Below are 24356 nucleotides of genomic sequence, written 5' to 3'. Positions count from 1 at the left end.
CATGCAATCAACCAAGCCACCAAGTCTGACCACCCGATCCATTTATTCATCTTGTACGTGCATAGGTTGCCGGGGACTATAATATTCTTACCTGGAATCTCCACCCTTCTATGTCACCCCTGATACTAATATGTGTGTCAACTAAATTAACAACAAATGGTTTGGAATGGAGCTTCTTAATTACAGTTTAGCAATGGAAGATACTAACTGTATTATTCATTATAAATCGGTTTTTACATTGTTTTGCGATCTGTACCTATTTGTTTTACAGTAAAATACGTTTATAACGAACACGCTTATAACGAACTGACGGATATTATGAACTTATATTTTGGTCCCGGTCATGTGCTGTATAGATGTTGTATATACGTTTATAACGAACTACAGTTATAACTAACTAAAATCAGTGGTCCATTTGAGTTCGCTATAACCGTAGTTTACAGTATATACAGAAGCTCTCCAGTTTGTGTGTTGAAAACGTCACAACGAAGTTAAACATTCTGTTAAAACTTATTTCCCAGTTTAGGACGACAATGGTTGTCGGTCAGACATGTAGTCCCTTTATTGTTTAGTATGTGCATTCTGCTGATGAAGAAAGAACTAACGAACTCCATACTTTCTGTGTTGCACAGGAGTCCGATTCGGACCTGGGTGATGTGGAAGAGGGATTGGAACGCCTCACTAAACTATCAGGGAGGTTGGCCAACCACTTTTGTGAAAACGAAAAGACTTTTCACCTGGACGAATTCTTGGAATCCTTCCGCGAGTTCTGCGACATGGTCAAGCAGACGGAGCAGGTGGGTTGCCACGGCTGAATTGTCCTTAAACATGTTAAATAGCCTCATCTAAATGGGGATGCTTTAAGGTTTTCTTTCTGAATTTGGACATCCCGGGGACATCATGTTGTTTATATCTCAATTATAGCCCTGGGATGGTGTTTTGACTCAAAGGTCTTGTCAAAGGTAAAGGTCATCCTGGGGTATTATAGTTTGAGGAAGTTCGTTTTATTCGTAACCCAAGAAGGATAATATGTCAATGAAACTTGGAACATGTCAACCTTGGGATGGGGCCGCGATGTGAAAACGTTCTGCAGGGCTGATGTGTTCGTTCATCTCCCAGGGTTCCTGCTCAAATTTTTGATGTACATTAAACATGGCCTCAATGATAGCCCTTTGCCATGATGTACTGCAGTGTTTAAAGAAGCGGCATAAATTCCTTCTCTCTCCCTCACTTCTATGCTTATTTATACAGGAGCTGGAGACGAGGAAGTTGCAGGCAGAGAGGGCGGAGAAGAGGAAGAAGGCTCAGCAGGAACTGGTCGACAGAAGGAGAAGTGGGTTCACGTTGTCCTTCAATAAATTCTTTCTTAATAACTTTTCATTTATCAGAAAATAATCATTGACTGAATACTACGACTACTTGACTTGCCTTTGCACGTGTTTGTGACGGGTGCCACAAGTGGGGTTGGATACGCCCACATGTTCGCAAACACCTGGTATCATCACTGTTTGATTGTGATTCATAAACACATGCTCCTGATGAGGTCGGAATGGACTCTGCTCTTTGCTGAGATTTTTTTATGCTAATGGAAATGATTATGTTGCTTTTATTCTCATTATTTCTGCGAAATAAGATCGGCAAGAGGGGTGTCATAGTACAAAGTTATAGTATGTTTCTTAGAAATAGAATTACTGTTGAGTTAGACACGCAAAATAATACTGGAAGTAGCTCGAGATTGTTCATTGACATAATATCCATTGATTTGTGCCAGAGAAAATCGGAGAAAAATATTTTTTGGAGTCCATGTTTTGTTTCATTTGCCCTTTCGGATTCCAGGGCAGAATAGGTCCGGTACCCTTTTCATATCATAAGAGTCGACTACAATGGGAATCGGATGGTCATAATATGTGCCTGGGGGCACGGGTGGCCCAGTCGTCTAAGGCGCCGCGATTCGCTGTGCAGAGTTGCGTCCCTTGGGCACGCCAGAAACCTATGATTGTGGGTTCGAATCCCGGTTCGCCCCGATTATGTTTCTAGGTTTGTCAGCACCATACCCGTGCTCGTAGGTTTCACTGAAGTGGTAAACGTCTGAGACCTGCATCACTTCGGGCTTTCCTCCCACATTAAGCTGACAATCCGCGATATAACTGTAATACTGTTAAAAGCGGCGTTAAACTCAACTCACTCACTCACTCACTCACTCACTCACTCACTCAATGTGTGACTGATTGTCATAGTTCATGCTGTCAACCACGTGTTCCTGGCTTAAACTCATGTACGCAGAATTAACTCATTCACTCCCCGTTGCATATGTGATAGTCATCTTCATCCATTAGTACATATTCTTCCGTTTTTTCAAATATCATTTGACATGACATAAAATCCTGAAAGTCATTTATTCCTTCCACGTTATATTTTCCTGTTACACGTCAAAATGTACCCATCTTGTTTGTGTTGTTAAAATGTCAAACTTGAATCTTGCAGGTGGTACACGGGATGGTTCAGTGGATGAGAAGAAGAAGATTGTTGACAATCTGGTTAACGAAATCAGACGCGGCAAAGTGCTTAGGAGGTTGTCCCTCAAACGTAAAACCAATATGGCGATCACAGCCATAGAGACAAGCCACTTGTAGCAGAATCTATATTCCCGTCTGTGTGTCTGTTGGGTCACCACGTGACATCTGATTATTACCTTATACGGGAAGACACTACCACGTGCCGGGACCAGACATGAATCTGTCTATTTAAAACAAAAGGGATGTAATCTCGAATGTCTCTATTCGAAAACGACATGGATCTTGTGAGCTGCAAGTACGACAATCATTTCCGGGTCACGTGTGAACATGATTTCCGTCTGTGTGTCCCTTATAATCGCCATTTTGTCGGCGTGAGCCTTTTCGGATACAACGACGCTCCCGAGTCTACCAAAAACCTTTAGGTGTGTCTTTCAGCAACCTGCGATAGACACACGGCCTCTAGTCCGTTAGTCCAAGACTAGTGAAAATCTTCAGGGACTAGTTGATTTATCCAAAGATCTTCTATGTTACATTTAGTACTAGTCCAAAATGAGCTGGAGTCTAGTTGGATTTGAATGTCGAGCCCTGGCAACACGTCGAAGATAGAACTCATAACACAGCAAGATACAAAAGAACGGCCGCGCACATCGAAAATCTGCTTCTCTTGTGATTAAGATAACGTCGATGTCTGTCTTTAAGAGTCCGTTACTTCAATCTGCCCATCGATGTTATGTTTACAATGCTTGTTCATCAATGAGTTTCATAATAATGATAATAATAAAAAAATAATAATAATGATAATAATTCATTAATATTGTGCTGCCCTTCATGCATACGCATGCTTTCAGCGCTGATACCTTATAACACTGGTCATTGGATCAGTGTGCACTTAATATCCATTCTCAGCTCCCCGGGGAGTAATCATAAGATCCCGATTATCATGGACACGCAATACTTATCGTCGTTGACGCCAGATATTCACATAGGGCACTCAGCATTAATAGAATACAATGGGGGGTTGCTGTAGAAAGATGGTGTTGATGTCATGTCTTTCTGCCCGCCACACGTGTCAGTATTCAACGTCTTGACCATGACGCGGAATAATAGTGTGCTCAAAATATAGATACAGTTGCTTGGCGATATATCGAACTTGTATTGCCTAATCATAATCCCAAACGATCTATATGAATACCGCATTTCGGATTATACATATTACTGATGATATGAATAAATTCGCTGGATGGATTCATGGTGGACTTTATAGGGCATACCAATGATGTGAAAAAAATAGAAATGTGTATGTTATTTGAATATTTCTAAACATTTCTCTAATTATATAGATGTACATGAACTTGGGTTCAAATAGAAACGCTAAAACCCTAGCGTATGTCAATAAAGCGACGTTAACTATCCGTGGACCATCCTCAATTTACCTCCATTCTAGCAGGATAAATACCCTTGTACCTGGGCTTTGTTAAGCAACAAATGATAAAATATAAATATCACATCGCTTTGCTATAAATGAAATGTTAACGTATATTTTGAATGATTTATTTTGTTAATTTTAAATAAAATTTAAGAATTTTGGACTATTTTTAAATCTATGAAAATGCGCTCACATAAACATAGCCACTCTGTGTATGAAAAGTTTCTAAGTTCTTGTGTAAGCATGAGTGTCTTCTAGTGATGATAGCCCAAAGACTATGCATGTGTATTAAGACGTCCCGTGTGCGTTTGTATGTTTTAGTCGCAAAACCCTTGCAAATATTGTGTTGTCAGAAGAGCATGATATTAACGTAGTTCGAAGCTGTCGTTAGCATTCGTGACCTCTCGTGCCATTCCGGAACAAGCCGAATTGTCTTTGCAGGTTACGGAAAAAGGCGACATGGAACGAATGTAGTGTTTGATGTTTAAACATATTTACGTATACCAACCAATCAGTGGAATTGTTCTTATGTGCACAAAGTTTCCAAGTGGCTTCCAGTTTATTCTATTATTTTATGGCTTGTGTAAATATTTGCTGATATGCAACTGTCTCATTCGGAATACATCGGTATTGTCCTCGGCCTGGTGTATATGGTGGTAGCCGATGTTCTGAATGTGTCCGTCTCCGCCAACTGTGATGTATGTGTGGTAATGAGCACGTGATGTTGATGACGTATGCTTGGTAAACTTGTGAATCTCTATTGACTGCAATATGTACAGATTGTGTTATTAAACATTTTATTTCTCTTTAGTTAGTTGTTTGGAAATTACTTTAGGGTTTGTTATCCAGGAATTTAACAAAGCTTTGTGAGAAATGAATACTCAATTGATATTCATGGGAGTAAAGAAAGTAATAGGCCCTATTTTCCGGAAAGTGTCTCTACACTTTTAACACAAACACATAACTATATAATAGGTGCCGCAATTCGTTGTGAAGAGTCGGCAACCTATCAGGCTTTCACTTTTAAATTGCCATGTGTGTTTAAACACCTGCTGATGACTCAGGACTAACTCAGACTTGATTATGTATACAACCATCTCCGATGGACAGAGCGTCTGCTCGGAGAGCGGAAGGTCGTTGGTTCGATACACGACCAAGTCATATAAAAAGGCGTTAAAAGATGGTACTTGTTATAACCCTACCTGGCGCTCGTCATAAAACAATAGCATCATAAAAAAGGACTGGTCGGCTCGAAGTCAGTATCCTTGTTCAAGGGGGCGGTCGGTTAGTGGTTAAAGCGTTCGCTCGTCACGCCGAAGACCTGACATGGGTACGATTTGTGAATCCCATTTCTGGTGTCCACCGCCTTGATATTGCTGGAATATTTCTAAAAGCGGCGTAAAACCTCACTCACTCACTCACTCATTCCTTGTTCAAGTACGGTATGGGCTATCTCTATAAAAACCGACACAAGTCCGGACTAGTTCAAGCAGACACAAACACACACACACACACACACACAGACAGAGAGAGAGAGAGAGAGACGTGCGTGCGTGCGTGCACGTGATATAAGTGCAATAATCATAAACGCCACGTCAATCCCATTTCACCTCACCTATTATGTGTACACGTGGAACATCAAGCACCTCAAGCAATATATTTAGATATGAAATGGCAATCTTTAAAAATCGCTTCCTGTAATTATTTTCTGACGAAACAGATTTGTTTATGGTTACAAAGTGACATACGTATATTTAACGTGATACAGAAGCCGAAATAGATTATGCAACGACGTATGTGTAACTATTCCATGGCAATAGGTATTTGACAGCCCGTTCTGTTACTTCCTGGGGCGGTCGGTTAGTGGTTAAAGCGTTCGCTCGTCACGCCGAAGACCCGGGTTCGATTCCCAACATGGTTACAATGTGTGAATCCCATTTCTGGTGTCCACCGCCTGCTGGAATATTTCTAAAAGCGGCGTAAAACCATTCTCACTCACTCACTCTTTTACTTCCTCTACTATTTCGCATCATATGACCTTGCGACCATCTCGAGGACAAACTTGTCATTATAGTGTTATAACCATTTATTACCCATAGTATTAGAAATAGCAGAGTTCATAAAAATCGCATACGCACTCGTGCAAATATAACTTTATGCGCACCAGTGTAATGTTTACGTTATCCGACAGTATTGTTGGCGGTTTTCGAAATTTATTGTGTGGTAAGAAAGGAATGACGTCACACTAGAAACGACGATATAGTTGAACATTGTTGACGTCATTCGACAAATACTCGCAAGTGTGTCAAGCTGATTTGTGAAACTCGTGTAAGAATTGACAAATTACCTTTGGGAAAGACAAGGATTCTGACACCCGTTTCGTAAAATCAGTATGGCACACATGTTCGTATAATAAGCTCTATTTATTACCCATAAAGTTAAAAATAACCGTAGAATCGTACGTGCACTGGTGCATATATCACTCACCACCCACAAGTGTATTGTTTACATCATCCGCACGACATTTTTCTTGATGTAATAAGAATCTTATTGTGACGTAAGGTCACACTAGAAACGACGTCATATAGCTGAAGATTGTTGACGTCATTCGACAATTGTGGTTTTCTAAAGCCCCCGTTACACTGTCAAAAACTTTGATAAAAAAATTGTCAATGTCCACTTTGACCAAGTTTTTGAAAGTGTATAATGCTGTCAAAAACTTGTCAATAGAAACCGTTCCTATTTCTCGTCAAATTTTGATCAAAGTTTGATTACGTTGACTTAAATTTAGCCAATCGGAATACAAGGAGCATTTACCTCTTTACTGACGGGATGTTGGAAGAATAAATTAATTTGGTTCAACAACGAGTAGCCGTTCTCGGGACCAAATATGCCTTTGCCAACCCCGACGCCGCCTTCTCAACATGGCAATGCACAAATTACATATAACAACAGCAAGACATTCTTCGCCAGTAGCATCCTTCTTTTGCAGGATAATTCCCGCCAAAACTTTGACGGCCTGTCAAAAACTTTGATGAGTGTTAAAGGGGCACTGATCTAACGCAATTCCCCGGGACTGGTTGTTGCCTTTGTTATTGTTTTTTCCCAGTGAGTACCCGGATGTAGAGCAGAAATCTAGACTAGCTCGCGACCTCTGTTGCGCCATTCGTAAGCGCATTAGTCACTTTTATGGATACCGGTAGTAATAAGAGCGTATGGTTACATTGATCAACAAAATGAAATACAGTTTTCGAGATAATAAGGAAATGTAGGTATCTTTGTGGGTAGCATCGGTAATGGTGACGAAGTTTTGATAAGTCACTTGCTTGGTAATTTTGCGATTTTCGTTTACACTATTTTGACTTGCAACACAAAGTAAATATTTCATCTGAGCATTGCTTTTTTTATAGTGTGTATATTTTTTTACTGTCAAAATGTGTAACATATTTATTAAACGTCTAAATATTCAGTTATTTTACAAAGTGACTGAACAACATTTCCATCTGTATTATTATGATAACGAATTCCAAACATTTTGATGTTTAATGTCATCACCGAGAGACTGAAAATGTAACGTTGAAAAGTACATTTCTATGTTGTTTGGCTTCTAATCCTACAGAATAATCTGTTGTGATGTTTGTAGGCCCTTTTGATCGTCTTAATCAATCTGGACAGATTTTTTAGTCAAAATGACATTTTACATTTTACACATTTTATAAATTGCCTGAGAGAATCACATTTTACAAATTGACGGTAATCTATACACGCTTACAAAGGAAATGACCTGTGAAAACAACGTCTATCGCGCATTGAAGAATTTCCCAACCAAGACGTAGAGAACCAAGAACGAATCGGTTCAAATGAAGGAAAACAAAATGCAAATACCATAATTACAACTTACCAAATTTATGTGTATAAATAGGCAGCTTCCTTGTTCGAGGAATGTATCCGTGAATATCCACACAAAGGAATAATATCCCACTCATCTGCAGCTATACAAAATAACTTATTCGATGTCACGTGTTTCTGTAACTATCAAATATTCTAAAAGATATATATCGTTTCGGGATATTATAACCAGTGTTCGTTTCTCAACTGATCACTTGGATTGTTTCAGGTGTTTCACATAGGTGTCAAGTCTCAAGGGTTGGCTGAGAAAGGCCACGTGACAACTATTTTCATTACGTCCACGGTTCCTAAAAAATCCACTGAGTTTGATAACAATGAGCAACCAATCAACGTATTATCAGTTAACCCTTTGAACAAAGTATGTTGTTTTTACATCGGCACTTCACGCTATGGTATGAGTGTATTCCCTTTGTTTTAGTAAACCTAGACATGTAAACACTCACTTTTGACATATCCACTGTGCAAGATAACAGTGATTAATCAATCAACGTATTTTCTGTTAATCCTTTGATGACTAGGAACGATCCGTTGATTTACCAAAGTAAATCAACTGATCATTCATCTCTTGCTGGGCTGCCACGTGCATATTACATAACGCACATTTCACCTCACTTCAAACCTGGATTTAGATTGAATAATTACCCCAGACACAATAAATGCCAAATGAGAACCTTTGTCAGGTAATCTAAGTGGTGCTACCACTAATTGTACCTGTAATAAATTCATTAACTGAGCATCAAGTGAATGACGACAAATACACAAGTGTAGGGTTATACGAGAAAACGTGGATGACAACAAGGGAGTAGTAGTCGTATTATCGACGCAATCCGAAAACCGAAAATGCTTTCACTGCATGGTTACTTTTTTTTAGTATTAAACTATAACCATCTGGGGTATTTCCAAATGACGACTTCCGATGAGCTCCGCCGTTCTTTTTGTCTGTTTGTTTAGGCTGAAGAAATTAATTAACATGCGCCCTTTGTCGAATCTTTATAGATCACATTTAACCAATCAGTGTTTATTCAAAAATGCGTAAAACAAATATTGCCTCCAGCCTCCAAGTTTATTTAGCTGTCCTTGCAGACGGTAGCCCAGTCTCTGGTCACGCTCAGTTGCGTTGCGTATCATCCGGGTACTCACGGGGGAAAAAACAATAACAAAGGCAACAACCAGTCCGAAGAATGGCGTTAGATCAGTGCCCCTTTAACAGCCGAACTTGAAGCACGACATCTTCCCGAGGCAAGAGTTAACTGTCTATAAACGTCCACTTTCCACCCTTGCCGAACTAGGATGGTATTTTGGAGTTACATTCTGGCTGGACTAACCAGCTTAGTCCAATCAAAATCGCGCACCGAAATCGAAATCCGATTCGTAAACTGTTGTGCAGATTTCGGTCGATTGCAGGATTTGCAAAGCATGTGCACCACCAACTCGTTGTCAGGAGATATTTTCCAAATCTTTTCATCTATATAATCAAGGAGCACACGTGATTTGATGCATTTCGCGATGTAAGACCCGTTTTATCACATATAGATCTTGATTATCGATCAGATCGTCCTGACTCGGCGCCACCATTTTGTGTGAAGCAAACGCAAGTCATCTGATTGGTCCATGGGAGAGGCTTAGAAGGGACATAACTGGTAATAGCCACTGGTGGCGCTACGATCGAGCTCAGTAATTCCAGCCTAGTTCGGCAAGGATGGAAACTGGACTTGTAAAGTCAGTTAACTCTCTTGCCTCGGGAAGATGGGAGCACGAAAACTTGGCCCAAGATTTCTTTGACCAAGGTTTTTATCTAAGTTTTTGATAGTTAAGACGGGATCAGTGCATTTTTTTTCTCGCCCTGGAAATACAAGAATTTGGACACTCGTTTCGTAAAAAGAGTATGATGCACGTCGAGCTCTTATAATAATCTCTGCTTATGAAAATGAGACCATTGTCATATGCATATATTTCATAAAGCTACAGATACGGAATATAGGAACAAAAAATTACTGTATGCTTAATTTTTCTATAGAATCGTTCAATTTGGCAGACCGAGCAAGTTGAAACCAGAAGCCCGTTTCACAAACCGGTCTTAGCACTACGATTATCGTAAATTAATGTGTGGAAGATGCACAAATCGTAGGTCTAAAATCGATTTGTGGGACTGTGCCCTAGTTGTACGTATGGAGCCAGGCTCCACTGTCTGCATGGTTGTTGGGTTGTAGTAGTGACTTTGTTTTGAGTGTGCCCGTATTTAGAATCGTACCCAGCGCTTCGCCGTGACGACCGAACACTTCAACCACATTGTCAAAGCTACCCCACCGCTCCTGTTATTTTTCTGGTGTCATCGTTGGATTTATCATTGACATACAAAGAAGAAGATAACAGTTTTGTTTAAATTACTTTGTTACGTTCCGCAAAGCCGTTTACGGGCTACGACTGCCGTAACATACATTCTGTAGTCAAGGAGTGCAAAGACATCTTCCTGCTTTGAGATAGACTCAAGATCACCTCACTGCTAGGATTGGTCTGTGAAACAGTCCAGGGCCCACTTGCACAAAGCGATCTTAGCGCCATAACTATAGTAAGCCTATGCTGAAGTATGGGAGTTACGATCATCTTAGCGCTAAGATCGCTTTGTTCAAGTGGGCCCTGCACAAAGCGATCTTGGTGCTATGATTGTCGTAAGCCTGTGTTAAAGTATGAGAGGTGCGATCATCTTAGCGCTAAGATCGCTTTGTGAAACAGTCCAGGGCCCACTTGCACAAAGCGATCTTATCGCTACAACTATTGTAAGGCTATGTTAAAGTATGGGAGTTACGATCATATTAGCGCTTAGATCGCTTTGTGTAAGTGGGCCCAGGATTCCATAGAAGTGATACTTATGGACTTCGTGGTACAACTCGCTGTTTCTCGATTTAATTTGTTTGTTGTTGACGCCGCATTGTAAATTAACCAGACAAACAAATAATCGATAATGTGTGTTTGTGTGTTTGTTTCAAGCAGCGCTTCAACGGAATTGTGCCCAGCCTGTAATAATCGAGTCTGGACCAGACAATCCAATGATCGACATCATGATCATCGTTCTACGAATACGGTGACAGGCATCAACCAAGTCAGCGAGCCTGACCACCCGATACCGTTAGTCGCCTCTTACGACCAGTATGGGTTGCTGGTGCAAGTTGTAACACTGTTCCCCACGGGGTCTGTTTTTCATTTTATGACGGTACAGAGTGCAAACCACCAATCAATAGTGTACAATGTATTTAAGTATGCGTGTTTGCGAAAGTTCGATATGGCGTATCTACCTCCATTTCCATCGACCTTTCAAAGACTTGTTTCTTGTTTGTATGTTTACATATATCGATTCTTCCTTTACATAGTGTTTAAGTGCTTATAATTTTTTAATTTGAAGTTCACACGATAAACGGCTTTTCCATTGGACGAGAGGTCGGTCACATGACCGCTAAATTGACGTTCATAAGTGTATGAACAACACAATTTGACGTTCATACAGTTTGGCCCTCACTCTATGAAGGTTCATACTCCAATGAACTCACACAAAGTGAAAGGCAATTCTTATATGAATAGTATTGTCTATAGACGATGTTTAGTGAAGAAAGGTGCGGCGTTAAACAAACAGAGTAAAGAGAGCATCTTTCAACTCCTATTTTGCGGCATATAAATAACACTGGTCAGGCTAGCTGACTTGGTTGGTGCATGTCATCGTATCACAATTGCGTGGATCGATGCTCATGATATCAATCACTGGGTTGTCTGGTCCAGACTCTATGATTTACAGACCGCCGTCATATAGCTGGAATATTGCTGAGTGCGGCGATAAACAAGCAAACAAACTAAATAACACGCGAATGGTGAATGCAGTAGATTTTACGAATGCTTCTCTGCATGTCTGGGTGCCGTTGTACAAAACAACCTTAGCGCTACGACTATCGTAAGTCTATGTTAAGGTATGGGAGTTACGATCACCTTAGCGCTAAGATCGCTTTGTACAACATCACCCTGGACACCAGTAATGTTACAGAGGGTTGTTCAAGTGTCACAGCTGTACTGAAGGCGATTGTTACATTGAAAGTGCACACACAAGTGTATAAATTTTCTTGATGTTGCCTTTGTTATTTGGCCATTCTACAACCATGATAAAGTGTAACTTAGGAAAAGCAATACACAGTATTTCCAAATAATGTGTTGGTCAAAAGACCAAAACGGAAATGAGTTAGTGAGTGGGTATGGTTTTACGCCGCTTTTAGCAATATTCCAGCAATATCAAGGCCCAGAAATGGGCTTCACACATTGTACCCATTTAAGGAATCGAACCCGGGTCTTTGGCGTGACGAGCGAACCCTTTAACCACTAGGCTACCCGACCGCCCATAAAAAAACAAACAGAAATGAGCTCTTTGCCTTTGGTATGACATCATTGCTGCCAACAATGAAAACAATTCATGGTGAACCCTGAGCACACAACTTCACAAAATGTTATATTCATGATTCCTAACATTTCTAACGTGTTTTATTTTGCAGATTCATATAACTAGTTTGAACTGTTTTATTGTCAAAAGAGAAAAAAATATTTTGTTTCATATTATGTGAACTTTCCCCCATTAAGAGGTACCGCTGTATTGTTGGGTCCCATTTAACAAATCTTTTTGTCAATCCTTCAACAATATTCATTTTGTTCCTGCATAAACAAATTAAAACACAACACGATATAGCATCAATGGGTTAATTTAATCAGCAATGCAACATTGTGCAGATATCTTCACTGGCAATCACACGATCATCTTGTTACCATGACAACAGTAAATACAAGTCAAGCATAGGTACATTCAGTTTCAGTCATATTGAGTACTGTACTTAACACGTGTATATGGCACAGAATATACATAATATCATTTACAGAGGTAATATGAAATAAATGTTTAAAAAATGGAATGATTCAAGTGTTTTGCAGAATAGCAACAGTGTGGAAAACTTTTGATAAATATCCATATTCAGGGCTAGTAACCTTGACAGCAAAGGCCTGAACATGAATACCTATTCAGTATCTGTCTCTTACCTAGGACCAAAAAGAAATGTTGTTTTCTAACATTCGGCAATATATCTATGTAAGAAAAATACTGACTGCATAAAATAAGGGACAAATGTCATTTTTTACTCAAATCGTGATTTTTGTGATAAACATTCACTTCAGTACATGCAATATGTTTGGGGTTTTTATGCTGAACAATCAGACTGTTTTCAACCTGTTCAAGAAATTCACTCATTTGGTTGAACGCTACTTCAAACTATTTCATTCATATCACAGGGTGTGAGGGCTGCAACACCAAACATCATAGCCAAAAAATGGTGGGGGTGATGTCACAACCAGACAATCGGCACTGCGAAGGGATGCAACTCTGCCGAGCAATCACTGAGCCACCCGTGCCTCCAGTCAAAAACAGATCAGACTGATTCTTGTGTCCATTTGTTTCAAAACATTTTATCTTTTCCTTAAAGTTTGATAATGAATATTTTTGGTATGAGTATGGAAACAAACTGACCTCAAAACCTAATTTCATATGTTATTTACCTCAGTCAAAGCTGGGAATTTGGAACGAATGAATTCATTCAACTTTTTAAATTTGTGGAAGGTAGCAGATGTTAAGTAAATAAGTTCGTCCCAGTGTCCATAACACTGACTAAACACATATACAGTAGACACATCATGCACACCTACATCAACAAGGCCTTACAGTTTTTAGTATTGATTTACGGATCCTAAACTTCAAAAATATAAAAATACAGAAAAAAAATAAAGTCAGAATGACAAGGTGTGTTTATACTGCCAAAAGTAAAGATTACTTTGACAATAAAATTCATCCAGGGACTTATTATAGGATTAAAACAACATTTTTCAAGAATAACTTGACATTTTTTAACATGGCCTGACATTTCAAAATAAAACTTTTAAGAAGAATGAAAAAAAATTCCTGTACAATGAATTATGTTTATTTTTTTCCAACCTACAAAACATTTTTTCAAAATCCGTAAACCAAATGCATAAAATCTGGCTCATCCCGTTGCAACGCATCTCAGCACAAGCCACAAAGGTACTCCTCCTTGCATATATGCCAAAATAGCTTGACACGTTTCACATACACTTGAACATTCAACAGACCATTCAACAAGACACTCAGCAAGACTGTATCACAATTCAGCATGGTCAGTCAAAACACATGATAGAAACCCAGGCCTCTTGTCAGTGCTGGTTCCTGCTCATACATGTCTCGACATACACCGATATACAACCCACACTGGACAACACCTATTGTTTAAATCTATCTTCCGTCAAAAGTCCATGACATAATCCTATATAGTTCTTGCCTAATACTGTATCTATTATGGGGGTTGAACAAAGATTTTTTTAGCCATGAAGATACTAAAAATATCACATATACAAAAAAGAAGTCCTTTTTCAAGGCCCTTGCTTTGTTACAAATAGCCAAAGTAGTTTGTAAAATGAAAATCACAATATAATTTTTAGCTGTAAAATATTATGGTGACCCAACATGATTCTATTTTCCCCCACCCCCCACCCCCCAATAATCCAGTCACATGACCTGTCCATCCTGATAAATGAGAAATCTTTATGGTTAAATTTGCCTCACTTTCTCATGGTCATCCCGTAAGTTGGTTATTTTATGACTACTGTATTTTCCAGTGCTGTGATTGTGCCAAAACTTGACCACATTGCTACGACCACTGTATCATAAATGAATAACTAAATTGGACTCAATTGATTCGCAAAACCTCCCCCAATTTCCATACATATTAACTGAATCCTCCCTCTGAGCAAGTCATAATTTTCAGCCCCCCACCCACCTATCATGCCCATGCCTACCCCCCTATAATAAAATGAATGGTCCCTTTAATGAGTGACACATGGGACTCATTATCACAGGAAATAGACTATACTTAAGAAGTACGAGATCCTAGATTGCTGTCTAGATCTGCTTGGCTTAAATACGGTCTACCGAGTCTACAATGGTGGGCTGAATCACAGGCACTTGGCACAAATACATGTGTATCAATTACTAAAATACTTTAGGAGCAATTTGAATGTAAAAATGTTAGTGCTAGTGCTTGGAAAGTGTGTGTTTCCTGCATGGGCTGCTGGAAGCAAACATACTGTTGTCTTTGGTAATTTGTATATTTCTAAACTCAATATTAACTACAGTATAAGATAACACTTGCAGAAAAAAAATCTGATTTTTTTCATTATAAATAGATATAGACTGTTCTGTTCCCATTCCAGCATTGTGTCATTACTCACTGAAGCACTAGTAAAATGCTAATACTTCCCAATACCTTTTGAAGAGTTTGTTTGTGTGTTTGTTTGTTGTTTAACATCGCACTCAGCAATATTCCAGCCATATGAAGGAGGTCTGTAAATAATCAAGTTTGGACCAGACAAACCAGTGATTGACATCATGAGCATCGATTCATGCAATTGGGATACGATGTCATGCATCAACCAAGTCAGCGAGCCTTACCACGTCAGTCGCCTCTTGTGACAAGCATACACAGCACAATAAAGAAACTTGTGAATCTGGTAACCTGTCGATCTGCATTAGTGCATCACTGATGAGATATGCTTTCTGGTGACTTCATAATTTTGAAAACAACAACATTCACCCTGTACAATATTAACAAAGAACTGAAGAAGGTATGTCCCATATTCTGTGTGATGAAAGCCATCATACAAACTATCTGGCAGATGTGATGAAAACTGTATGGTAGCACTGGCTAATTCATAACAAGAATGAACCATTTATCATGAATGTGTCCTTCCAAGCAACCTCCTCAATACACACTTGTATTTAGACAGGTCTTCAATTGAGAGTTATCTCCCTTGTTCCATCCTGCCATTGCATCATACATGAGGCTGACAGGTGTCAGAAGTGAAATGATCTGTGGGTGTTTTCTGTACCGACATAAGAAACTATTATGAGAAACTGGCAAAACTACAAATCGACACTGAAACATTTTTGTGTTCTTTTTTCATTTTTGTCCGCATATAGCTTTGTCGTCACAACATCGTTCATCAGAATCACTGGTAGCCTTAGGTATTGCGAAAGCACTGACAGGATTTCTCAACACATCCACACTTGTTGACACAACAATGCATGTATACAATGTACAACAATGCATTTATACAATGTACACTAACATTTGTATACTGTGTAGAACAATGCTTGTATACAATGTACATTAATGTTTGTATACAAAGTACAACAATGCATTTATACCATGTACATTAATGTTTGTTTACAATGTACATTATTGTTTGTATACAATGTACAACAATGTTTGTATACAAGGTATAACAACATATTAATACAATGTTTGTTAATACTTGTATACAATGTACATCAATGATTTATATAATGTACAATGCATTTATACCATATACAACAATGCATTTATACAATGTACAACAATGCATTGTATACAATGTACAACACCACTAGTATGCAATGGATAACAATGTATTTATACAATGTACATCAATGAATGAATGTATGCAATGTACAACGATGCATGTACACAAAGTACAATAAGGAGTACAATAATATCATTATTTGCTGCAGATGAGAAGGAATTGCATCACACATTTGGCATCAGGCTGCAACAGTTCAAGAAGTAACCATTAAACTTTAGCCTTGTGAAATACACTGACACTGGCACTTACGCTGAATGTAGCTGAGCTGAATTAGAAAATGCTCATCATGGGCCTTATTGGTATCAAATAGGGCCCTGATGATGCGTAAATATACAAAGTGTAATTTGAAGAAATGTCAAATTTCAAGATACATTTTTTTTAAAGTTCCAAGGTTTTGCTGTAACAAGAAAAGGTAACAAATTGAAAATTGAAGTTTCATCTTGACCCCATACCACAGATCGATCTTAGTGCTGCTCGTGTTTTAGTCTATGAATGAATCATATTGGAGCAACAATTGTTTTGTGGAACAGCATCCACGGCCCAGTTTCACAAAGCCATATCGTCTTGCAGGGTTCCTGAAGAGATCTTACAGTGTGCCCGGAGATACTGCCTGGTACTGTCCCGGAGATACTGTCCCGGTACACTGTCATAAGATCCACCATCATCCGCACACGAAGATCGCTGTGTGGAACTGGGGTCTGATTGAACAATTTGGTCCCAGTCACTGATACTATGAGGTCGAAGTATGATTTCTGCAGTTGCAGAATTGAGATCCAAGTTTCCAGCACTAGAAGTATTTGTCTTGATGCTAGTTAACCTGACATATTCACAAAGGTAAGATCAGTCTTTATGAAGAATATTATGTCATATCATATCATTGTCCAATTGGTCTGAAGTCTGTATGCCCACAAGGCAATTGTAGCTCACACAGCTTTTAGATTACAAACAAAAGAATACAGGTTCATGAAGAGGTGGGGTGTTGCTGGAGATCATGTTTCCAGAGTGCTCTTGCAGGGTTCCCGAAGAGATCATGCAGTGTTCCCGAAGATACCCTTAAGTGTTCATGAAAAGATTCTGCAGAGTGCCTGGAGTGTTCCTGGGGAGATCCTAAGTGTTTCCTATTAGATCTGTTATATTCCCATAGAGATCCTACAGTGTTCCTGGGGAGATCTGCAGTGTTCCTAAAGAGATCCTACAGTGTTCCTGGGGAGATCTGCAGTGTTCCTAAAGAGATCCTACAGTGTTCCTGGGGAGACCCTTCAGTGTTCCTAGAGAGATCCTACAGTATTCCCAAAGATATCCTACAGTGTTCCCAAAGAGATCCTTAAGTGTTCCCAAGGAGATCCTTAAGTGTTCCCAAAGAGATCCTTAAGTGTTCCCAAAGAGATCCTTAAGTGTTCCTAGTAAATCTACGAGTCAAGAGAGAGAGGCTGCAGTGTTCCCAGAAAGATGCTAATACATGCTGGATCTGGTGGCTCCAGTCATCCAGGAATCTCTGGGACAGATGAGATAAACATCAGGTTCTGATGATGAGAAACTTGATGCACAACCACATATCTGCCAGTGTACAGTAGACCTGTGCCCTTGTTCCTCAAAGCAACCTCAGGGCTATGACTATCTCATGTCTAGAATAAGTGTAGCTTGGTGACAGTGTCCGACTACATTCTTGTCACAGACTTGGCCAATAATGCATCATACAAGTCGATCAGTACACATGAAACAATATGTGGTGTTGGCAGCATATTGGTCTTCATATGAAGCTTCTTCTGTGGTTTCATCACAACTCATGTCTACAAGTCACCAAATGCAGACTCAAAGACCAGTCCTTCCAATCACTTCCATTCCTAAGCACATCCTCCAAGAACAATTCCTGTCACACCATCAAGTTCTAAAAGGTATCACATTGTTATAACGGTCATCCTCAGGTTACCTGGATACTGTTGTCAAGAACAGACTTGGTCATCTCTACTGTAAAAGGTCATCTGGCATCTGAAGGCTGTACCCAGATACACTTGCTACTGATATGATTACATATCTTGATAGTAAGGCCATGATACATCCATGAAAACTTGACACTTGACATGGCTGCATTCCATCACAAGAAGAACTAGAGACTCAAACAAAACCTATTTAGTGAACCTGAGTCAATTAAACAATAGCATGATTACTCGTACATATATATATTACTGAAAAAGTTTCACGATATTTGTTCTTACCGTGTAGAAGCACCTTGCTTTGCTATGGATCTGACAGTTCATTCATACCATCGTACCAATTTCACTATTGATCTCACAGTACAGTCATAACAACTTACCAAGTTTTGTGATGTGGAGAAAATTTGACCTATAACTACAACCCTTGTGTGCATAAAGATGGCCTCATTTCTAGCAGTCCTTTCTGATTCCTATGATACCAGTTAGTTCCCAAGACCCTTACAATCACAAGGCAATCATTCTTTCCATAGAAAAACATCCACACCATCTCCTGTGATCATCGTCTACAACATGAACAGCAATGAGATTTGGTAAGCTGACCACACCCTATTATCATCTGCTACACAGGAACACAGTGTCTGGCAATGAACATGCGACATCCTGGTAGGCCAGGGAATGTTATTTCTGTCATCTGGCAGATCATACTGGATAGCCTTGCAGGTTTACACATTTATCCTGCAATCTGGCACTGCACATTGGACATCAAGCATCAGCACTGCAGCTCAGTCATGATCTACAGTAGTCTGGTACTTAACCAGGTCTGTAGGCTCAGTCACCTAACACAGTCTGGCACAGCATGCTGGAAATCGTGTAGACCTTGACATATCTTCGGAGTCTGGTTCTGAACCAGGTCTGTAGGCTCAGTCAGCTAACAGTCTGGCACAGCATGGTGGTAAGCTTGTAGACCTTGACATATCTTGTGAGGCTGTTGGTGAATGTGATAGGCTAGAGCATCCCTACTGTGTTTGTCAGATCTACGGTAGTCTGGCCTGGACCAGGTGTTGTTGGCCAGGATCCTACTGGAGGTACTTGTACAGCTTGATGCAATGGTTGCCCGAGTCTGCAACAACAACCTGCCCATCGCTGGTGATGTCAAGACCTTGGGGACCGTACAGTGGGTCAGCTGAGGTGTTCACATAGGACAGGAAGGAGCCACAGCTGTCAAATACCTGAAATTAAATAATTATGATGATTGTTAATTACCATAAAGTTCAACTTTGTTAACCTGAAATGCTCGACTATCATTGAGTGAGTTTGGTGTAACAGCAGTCTGAATAGTATTTTAGGCATATCATCAGTTTGATGTAGCAGGAAAGCCCTAAGAGATGCATCTCATTTTGGTGAAACCCATGAGTGAGTGGGTGTGTGAGTAAGTGAGTGAGTGAGTGGGTGGGTGGGTGTGTGGGTGGGTGGGTGGGTGAGTGAGTGAGTGAGTGAGTGAGTGAGTGAGTGAGTGAGTGAGTGAGTGAGTGAGTGGGTGGGTGGGTGGGTGGGTGAGTGAGTGAGTGAGTGAGTGAGTGAGTGAGTGAGTGAGTGAGTATGGTGCTAAACACCTAATCAGGGTGAAGCTGTTTCCTGGAATGCCCAAGGGACATAACTGTGCACAAGTAACAGCAGGGCCATAGGAGACTGCATGGACCACCCATGACCCCTAGTATATATCAACCTATCATGGCTATCCATAACTAGAAACATAGGGAAACTAGACCATGGTGTCATGAAGGGTAATGACGGCACCAGGTATCTAAATTGATAAACGTTAATAGAGTTTAATTTTGTATTTTCGTACCTAGTTAACAAAGGTCTAATGTTATATCTTGTGTGTTTCATTTGCCATTGAAATAGCCAATGACAATAGTTCCAATGTTACAAAATGAAATGCAATTTCCACATGAACTATTGCAAGTCATCATTATTATTTAAGATATTACTTATGTTCAAGTGATGTTTTTTATTGAAACAAGGGGCAGAGTTTGATGATTTCCCCAGATGGTACAATGTGTGAAGCCACTGGTTGTATCCCCTGATTAAAGAGCTAAGACAATCGTTGTTTGTGTGCTTGTAGTTTAATGCCACATTGAGCAATATTTCAGCTGTGTGAAGGCAGAATGTAAATAATCGTGTGCGGACCAGTTGATATTATGAGCAACATCACACATAATTGGGTGCAATGACATGCAATCAACCAATGTCACCAAACCTGGCCACCTGATCGATTAAGTCGCTTCATATGAGAAGCATAGGATGCTGGGGACGAACTCTAACCTGGAATCTCCATGCGGTAACCACAATACTTAAGAGAGATTTGGCAATCATAGCACTAGCATAGCTTATGTTTTTGGGTTGTTTGTTTAACGCCCCACTTGCCAATATTGCAGCTGTAAGATGGCAGCCTTTAAATAATCTAGCAGACAATCCAGTGATTAATATTGTAAGCTACGATCAACTTCATCAGGGTCGATGAAATGCTATCAACCAAGTCATCAAATCTGACTACCCAAACAAAATGACTCTTACCACTAGCATAAGTAGCTAGCGACCTATTTTAAGCCAGAATCTCCACGGGGAAAGATTGCTTTAAAGGAATGTTGATAAACATAATTGATCAAATAGGACAATAAGTCTAATCCTCTCACCAGTCACGACAGAAGTATGTACTCAGTGTCAGAAATATTGTTGGACAATCATCTTGATAAAGCTGACGTAACAACAGCACTTTATCATAGGTGGCACGGCCTACCATACACAAGGCACAACGCACTCTCAGACTATATGGACATTTGTCAACATCAGTAAGGAGACTTGTCTTGCCAAACAGAGCTTCACTTCAGGTTTGATTGAGGCCTTGAAAATCTTCAACACTTGGAGTTAAGAAACAGTTAGAAATGTCTACTTGAAAGCGTAGTCAACATGGGGACAAGTGGAATACTGTCAGTCTGCATTTGTTTGATCACAGATACCAAAGAACGTGATAACCCTCGGAACATAATATTTCTGATTTACGATATGGTTCCTTGGTGTTAGACTCATATGGAGGAGTGCAATACAGACTGAAGTAGAGGCCTCTTGATGCTGCTTCTAACCAAATACTGTAAACAAGATAAAAGCTTTTAAAATGTATGTGGTCGCACTATTCAAGTGGTAGAGTGAGGAGTATTGTTGAGTCATCACAATGGAGGACACCATCAGGGAGGGATCTTCCCCCACTGTAGAGAACTTAACATCAGTTGTCCAACAACAGTACTTCCCCAAATCCCTGGGATTGTGTCTAACCATTCTACCACATGTAAAACAATGTGACACCGATTACTTCATCTTTGCCCTGGGCCCGTTCCCACAAAGCCATCTTAGCCCTAAGACGACCTTAACTCCCATGCTGTAACACTTATGCAAGTCGTAGCACTAAGATCACTTTGTGGAACAGGTCCCAGGTCAATATTTTCTGCATTTTCTAGCCACTATGCAAAGTGCAAATTGCAAATATGAAAACACAAATGTTCAAAAGATTCAAAGTCAATTTTAAAATGGTGGAATTAGGATGCTATTTTGAATGTTCTTGAAAACAAAGTTTAAAAAGAAATGAGGAAAGTAGTAAGAAAATACATTAAAAGAAATTTTCAAAATAGTGAAGGCTCATCCATTAATGGAACCAACAAATTGTTGTGGCCCATCTGCTTCCACCGTACCTGTATTCTAGAGTTGCCCCAGTCAGCCACAAGGATGTTCCCATTACTATCTACAGCTACGCCGGTGGGGGCATTGAACTGACCGTTGCCCTCCCCATTGGAACCGAAACTGAACAGGAAGGATCCTTCAGAATCAAACACTTTGATGCAGTGGTTGTGGAAGTCAGAGATGATGATGTCATTGTTGTTGTTGACAGCGACGTAATGGGGACCGGCAAACTGACACTCATCATTTCCTCGAGATCCAAACTTGTGCAGCAGCTTCCCATTGGATTGAAAGACAAACACAGTGCTGGCTTTATTGTCCACAACAATGATGTGACCGTTATTGTCTACAGCAAGACCCTTTGGTCCTAACAACTTGCCAGTACCCAGCTTGTTGATGTACTTGCCATCCGGGGTGAAGACACTCACCCATTTGTTATCATAGTCAGCAACCAGATAGTTCCCATTCTTGGTCAGAGCCAGACCAGTTGGCCTCTGCATCTTTCCCGCCACTCTACCAGGGGACCCATACCGCAGCTGGCACTCCCCTTTGTTGGAGAATACCTGAACAACCTGATTGTTGCTATCAGCAACCAGAATCTTTCCTTCAGCACAGCACACTCCCTGAGGATTTGTAAACTCGCCTTTGTTTCGACCTTTTGATCCGACCTTGAAAAGAAGGTCATCTTCAATTAGGTTGCTACGGCGATTGGACCCATGTGATCTTGAACTTGATGGCCGCTTTGTTCCTTTTTGTTTCACAACACTAGTCCTAGGGATCTTTGAGGAGCTCCCTAGCTGGTCCGACTCCTCACTCCCTTGGGCACAACGTATCTTGAAAGGAGATCCCTTCACATGCTGGTTAAACAGCATAATATCTAGAATATAATGTCCTTCTCTCTTGATGGTAAAAGTCAAATCATATGTTCCGTTTCTGTGATCTGTAATGGTCGGCACCATCTTATCCTGAGTATCAACACAAGTGATCTCAACAAGAACCTTGGCAAACCCAATAGTGATCAGGTCACCCTTCCTATCCTTTGTTGTAACTGTGATGACAGTAGGCCTACCGACATAACACTGCTTCAACCCTTCACCTGATGCTGTAGTTTCAAACGCTATTGCACTGTTTGTCTGGATAGCACCAAGGTTAGAAAAGGTCTTCCCAACGGCATGGAAACAGCTTTCATCGAAAGACAGGAACTCATTTTCCTCGGGCTGAAACTGAACCTGAAGGTTGGCCAGTTCCTGGAGCTTCTCACACATCTCTTTCTTCACCAGAAGGATCTCCGTCTCGTTCCCGTTCTCCAGAGTCTCCTCTGTGAAATCACAGCAGTTGCTAATCCGAGTCAAGATGCTCTCCACCGTCTCCCGCTGCTCCAAGAGGGTCTGCTGCTTGGTGCTGTACACGTTCCCGAGCTCCAGAAGCAGGGATGACTTCCGTTCATTCAACAGACGAGACAGCTCATCAAACGCTAAAGTTATCCGATCCTCTGTCTGCCGGGACTTGCTCTCCAGAGCTTCTGAGACTTCTGTGACTAAGGTTATGGAATGTTCAATCTTGGGGATTTGTGAACGAGCTTGACAGATCAACGACTGAAGACCGTTCTTGTGGTCCTGGATAGCCTCCTGTAATGAGATGTGCTTGTGGCCAATGTGTTCGACGCGCGTGCAATCCTCGCACACGGCAGTTTCACACTCGATGCAGTAGTAAGGTAAAGCGTTCCCATCATGATTTGGACAGACCAACTGAGGTTCATCACTGTCTGCTGGGCCCGACAGTTCATCCAGACTGACAACAGTGTGGTTCATTTCTGACTCCATACCACAATGACAAAGGACACAGTTCTCACACAAATATTCTTCACAATCTAAACACTTGGAAACAGGCCTAGCATTTGCTTCCCCACATGTCATACATACGTTGGGCATGCCCACTACATCCATGAGGTTGGTGATGAAGAAGTTGGTCTGAAGTGCAATGACCCCATCGAGAGGGAGTATGGACTGTTGGCGACATATTGGACAAGTCAAGGAAAGGCTCTCGGGGGGAATGTAATCACTGAGACACTTTTCACAGAAGGTATGCAAACATGGAAGGACTTTAGGATTTTTATATCTCTCGAGACAGATTCCACAACTTAGCAGTTCTCGGTCGATCTGACGCACAACAGGCATGCTGACAGGCCGCATTGCAGACAGGTTGTCGGCCATGATGGAGACAGGGTCAGGCAGGTTTGCCTGCAACAGAGAAGAAAGACATTTAGCATGACAGAAATCGTAACATCAACAAGGGATTGAAGCTTCAGAACTGTAATTTCAAAGGGTTGAATAGCTGGAAGAATCACAT

General features: G+C 40.5%; 2 protein-coding genes across 4 annotated transcripts in view; one reads left to right on the top strand and one right to left on the bottom strand.

Annotated features, from left to right (window-relative positions):
• LOC139449644 (inverted formin-2-like) overlaps positions 1-4752 on the top strand; it is a 55023-nt gene extending 50271 nt beyond the window's left edge. Inside the window, exons 12-14 of the mRNA XM_071231122.1 lie at positions 633-797; positions 1252-1333; positions 2485-4752. Of these exons, the coding sequence (XP_071087223.1) occupies positions 633-797; positions 1252-1333; positions 2485-2633 (396 nt within the window). The 3' untranslated portion in view covers positions 2634-4752. The remainder of the gene's footprint in view (positions 1-632; positions 798-1251; positions 1334-2484) is intronic.
• An 11614-nt stretch (positions 4753-16366) lies between these two features.
• Positions 16367-24356, bottom strand: part of LOC139449833 (tripartite motif-containing protein 2-like) — a 70555-nt gene continuing 62565 nt past the window's right edge. For all 3 annotated transcript variants that reach the window (XM_071231384.1, XM_071231385.1, XM_071231383.1), the window contains exons 2-3: positions 22022-24247; positions 16367-19504 (exon numbers count right to left, since the gene is read on the bottom strand). In XM_071231384.1, the coding sequence (XP_071087485.1) occupies positions 19352-19504; positions 22022-24220 (2352 nt within the window). In that variant the 5' untranslated portion in view covers positions 24221-24247 and the 3' untranslated portion in view covers positions 16367-19351. The remainder of the gene's footprint in view (positions 19505-22021; positions 24248-24356) is intronic.

The sequence above is a fragment of the Haliotis cracherodii genome, unplaced genomic scaffold (genome assembly GCF_022045235.1).
Source record: "Haliotis cracherodii isolate W230 unplaced genomic scaffold, xgHalCrac1.p SCAF_8, whole genome shotgun sequence".
In the NCBI taxonomy this organism is placed as follows: domain Eukaryota; kingdom Metazoa; phylum Mollusca; class Gastropoda; order Lepetellida; family Haliotidae; genus Haliotis; species Haliotis cracherodii.
Note: the sequence above shows the minus strand (reverse complement) of the source record. Positions and strands in the feature narration are given on the sequence as shown.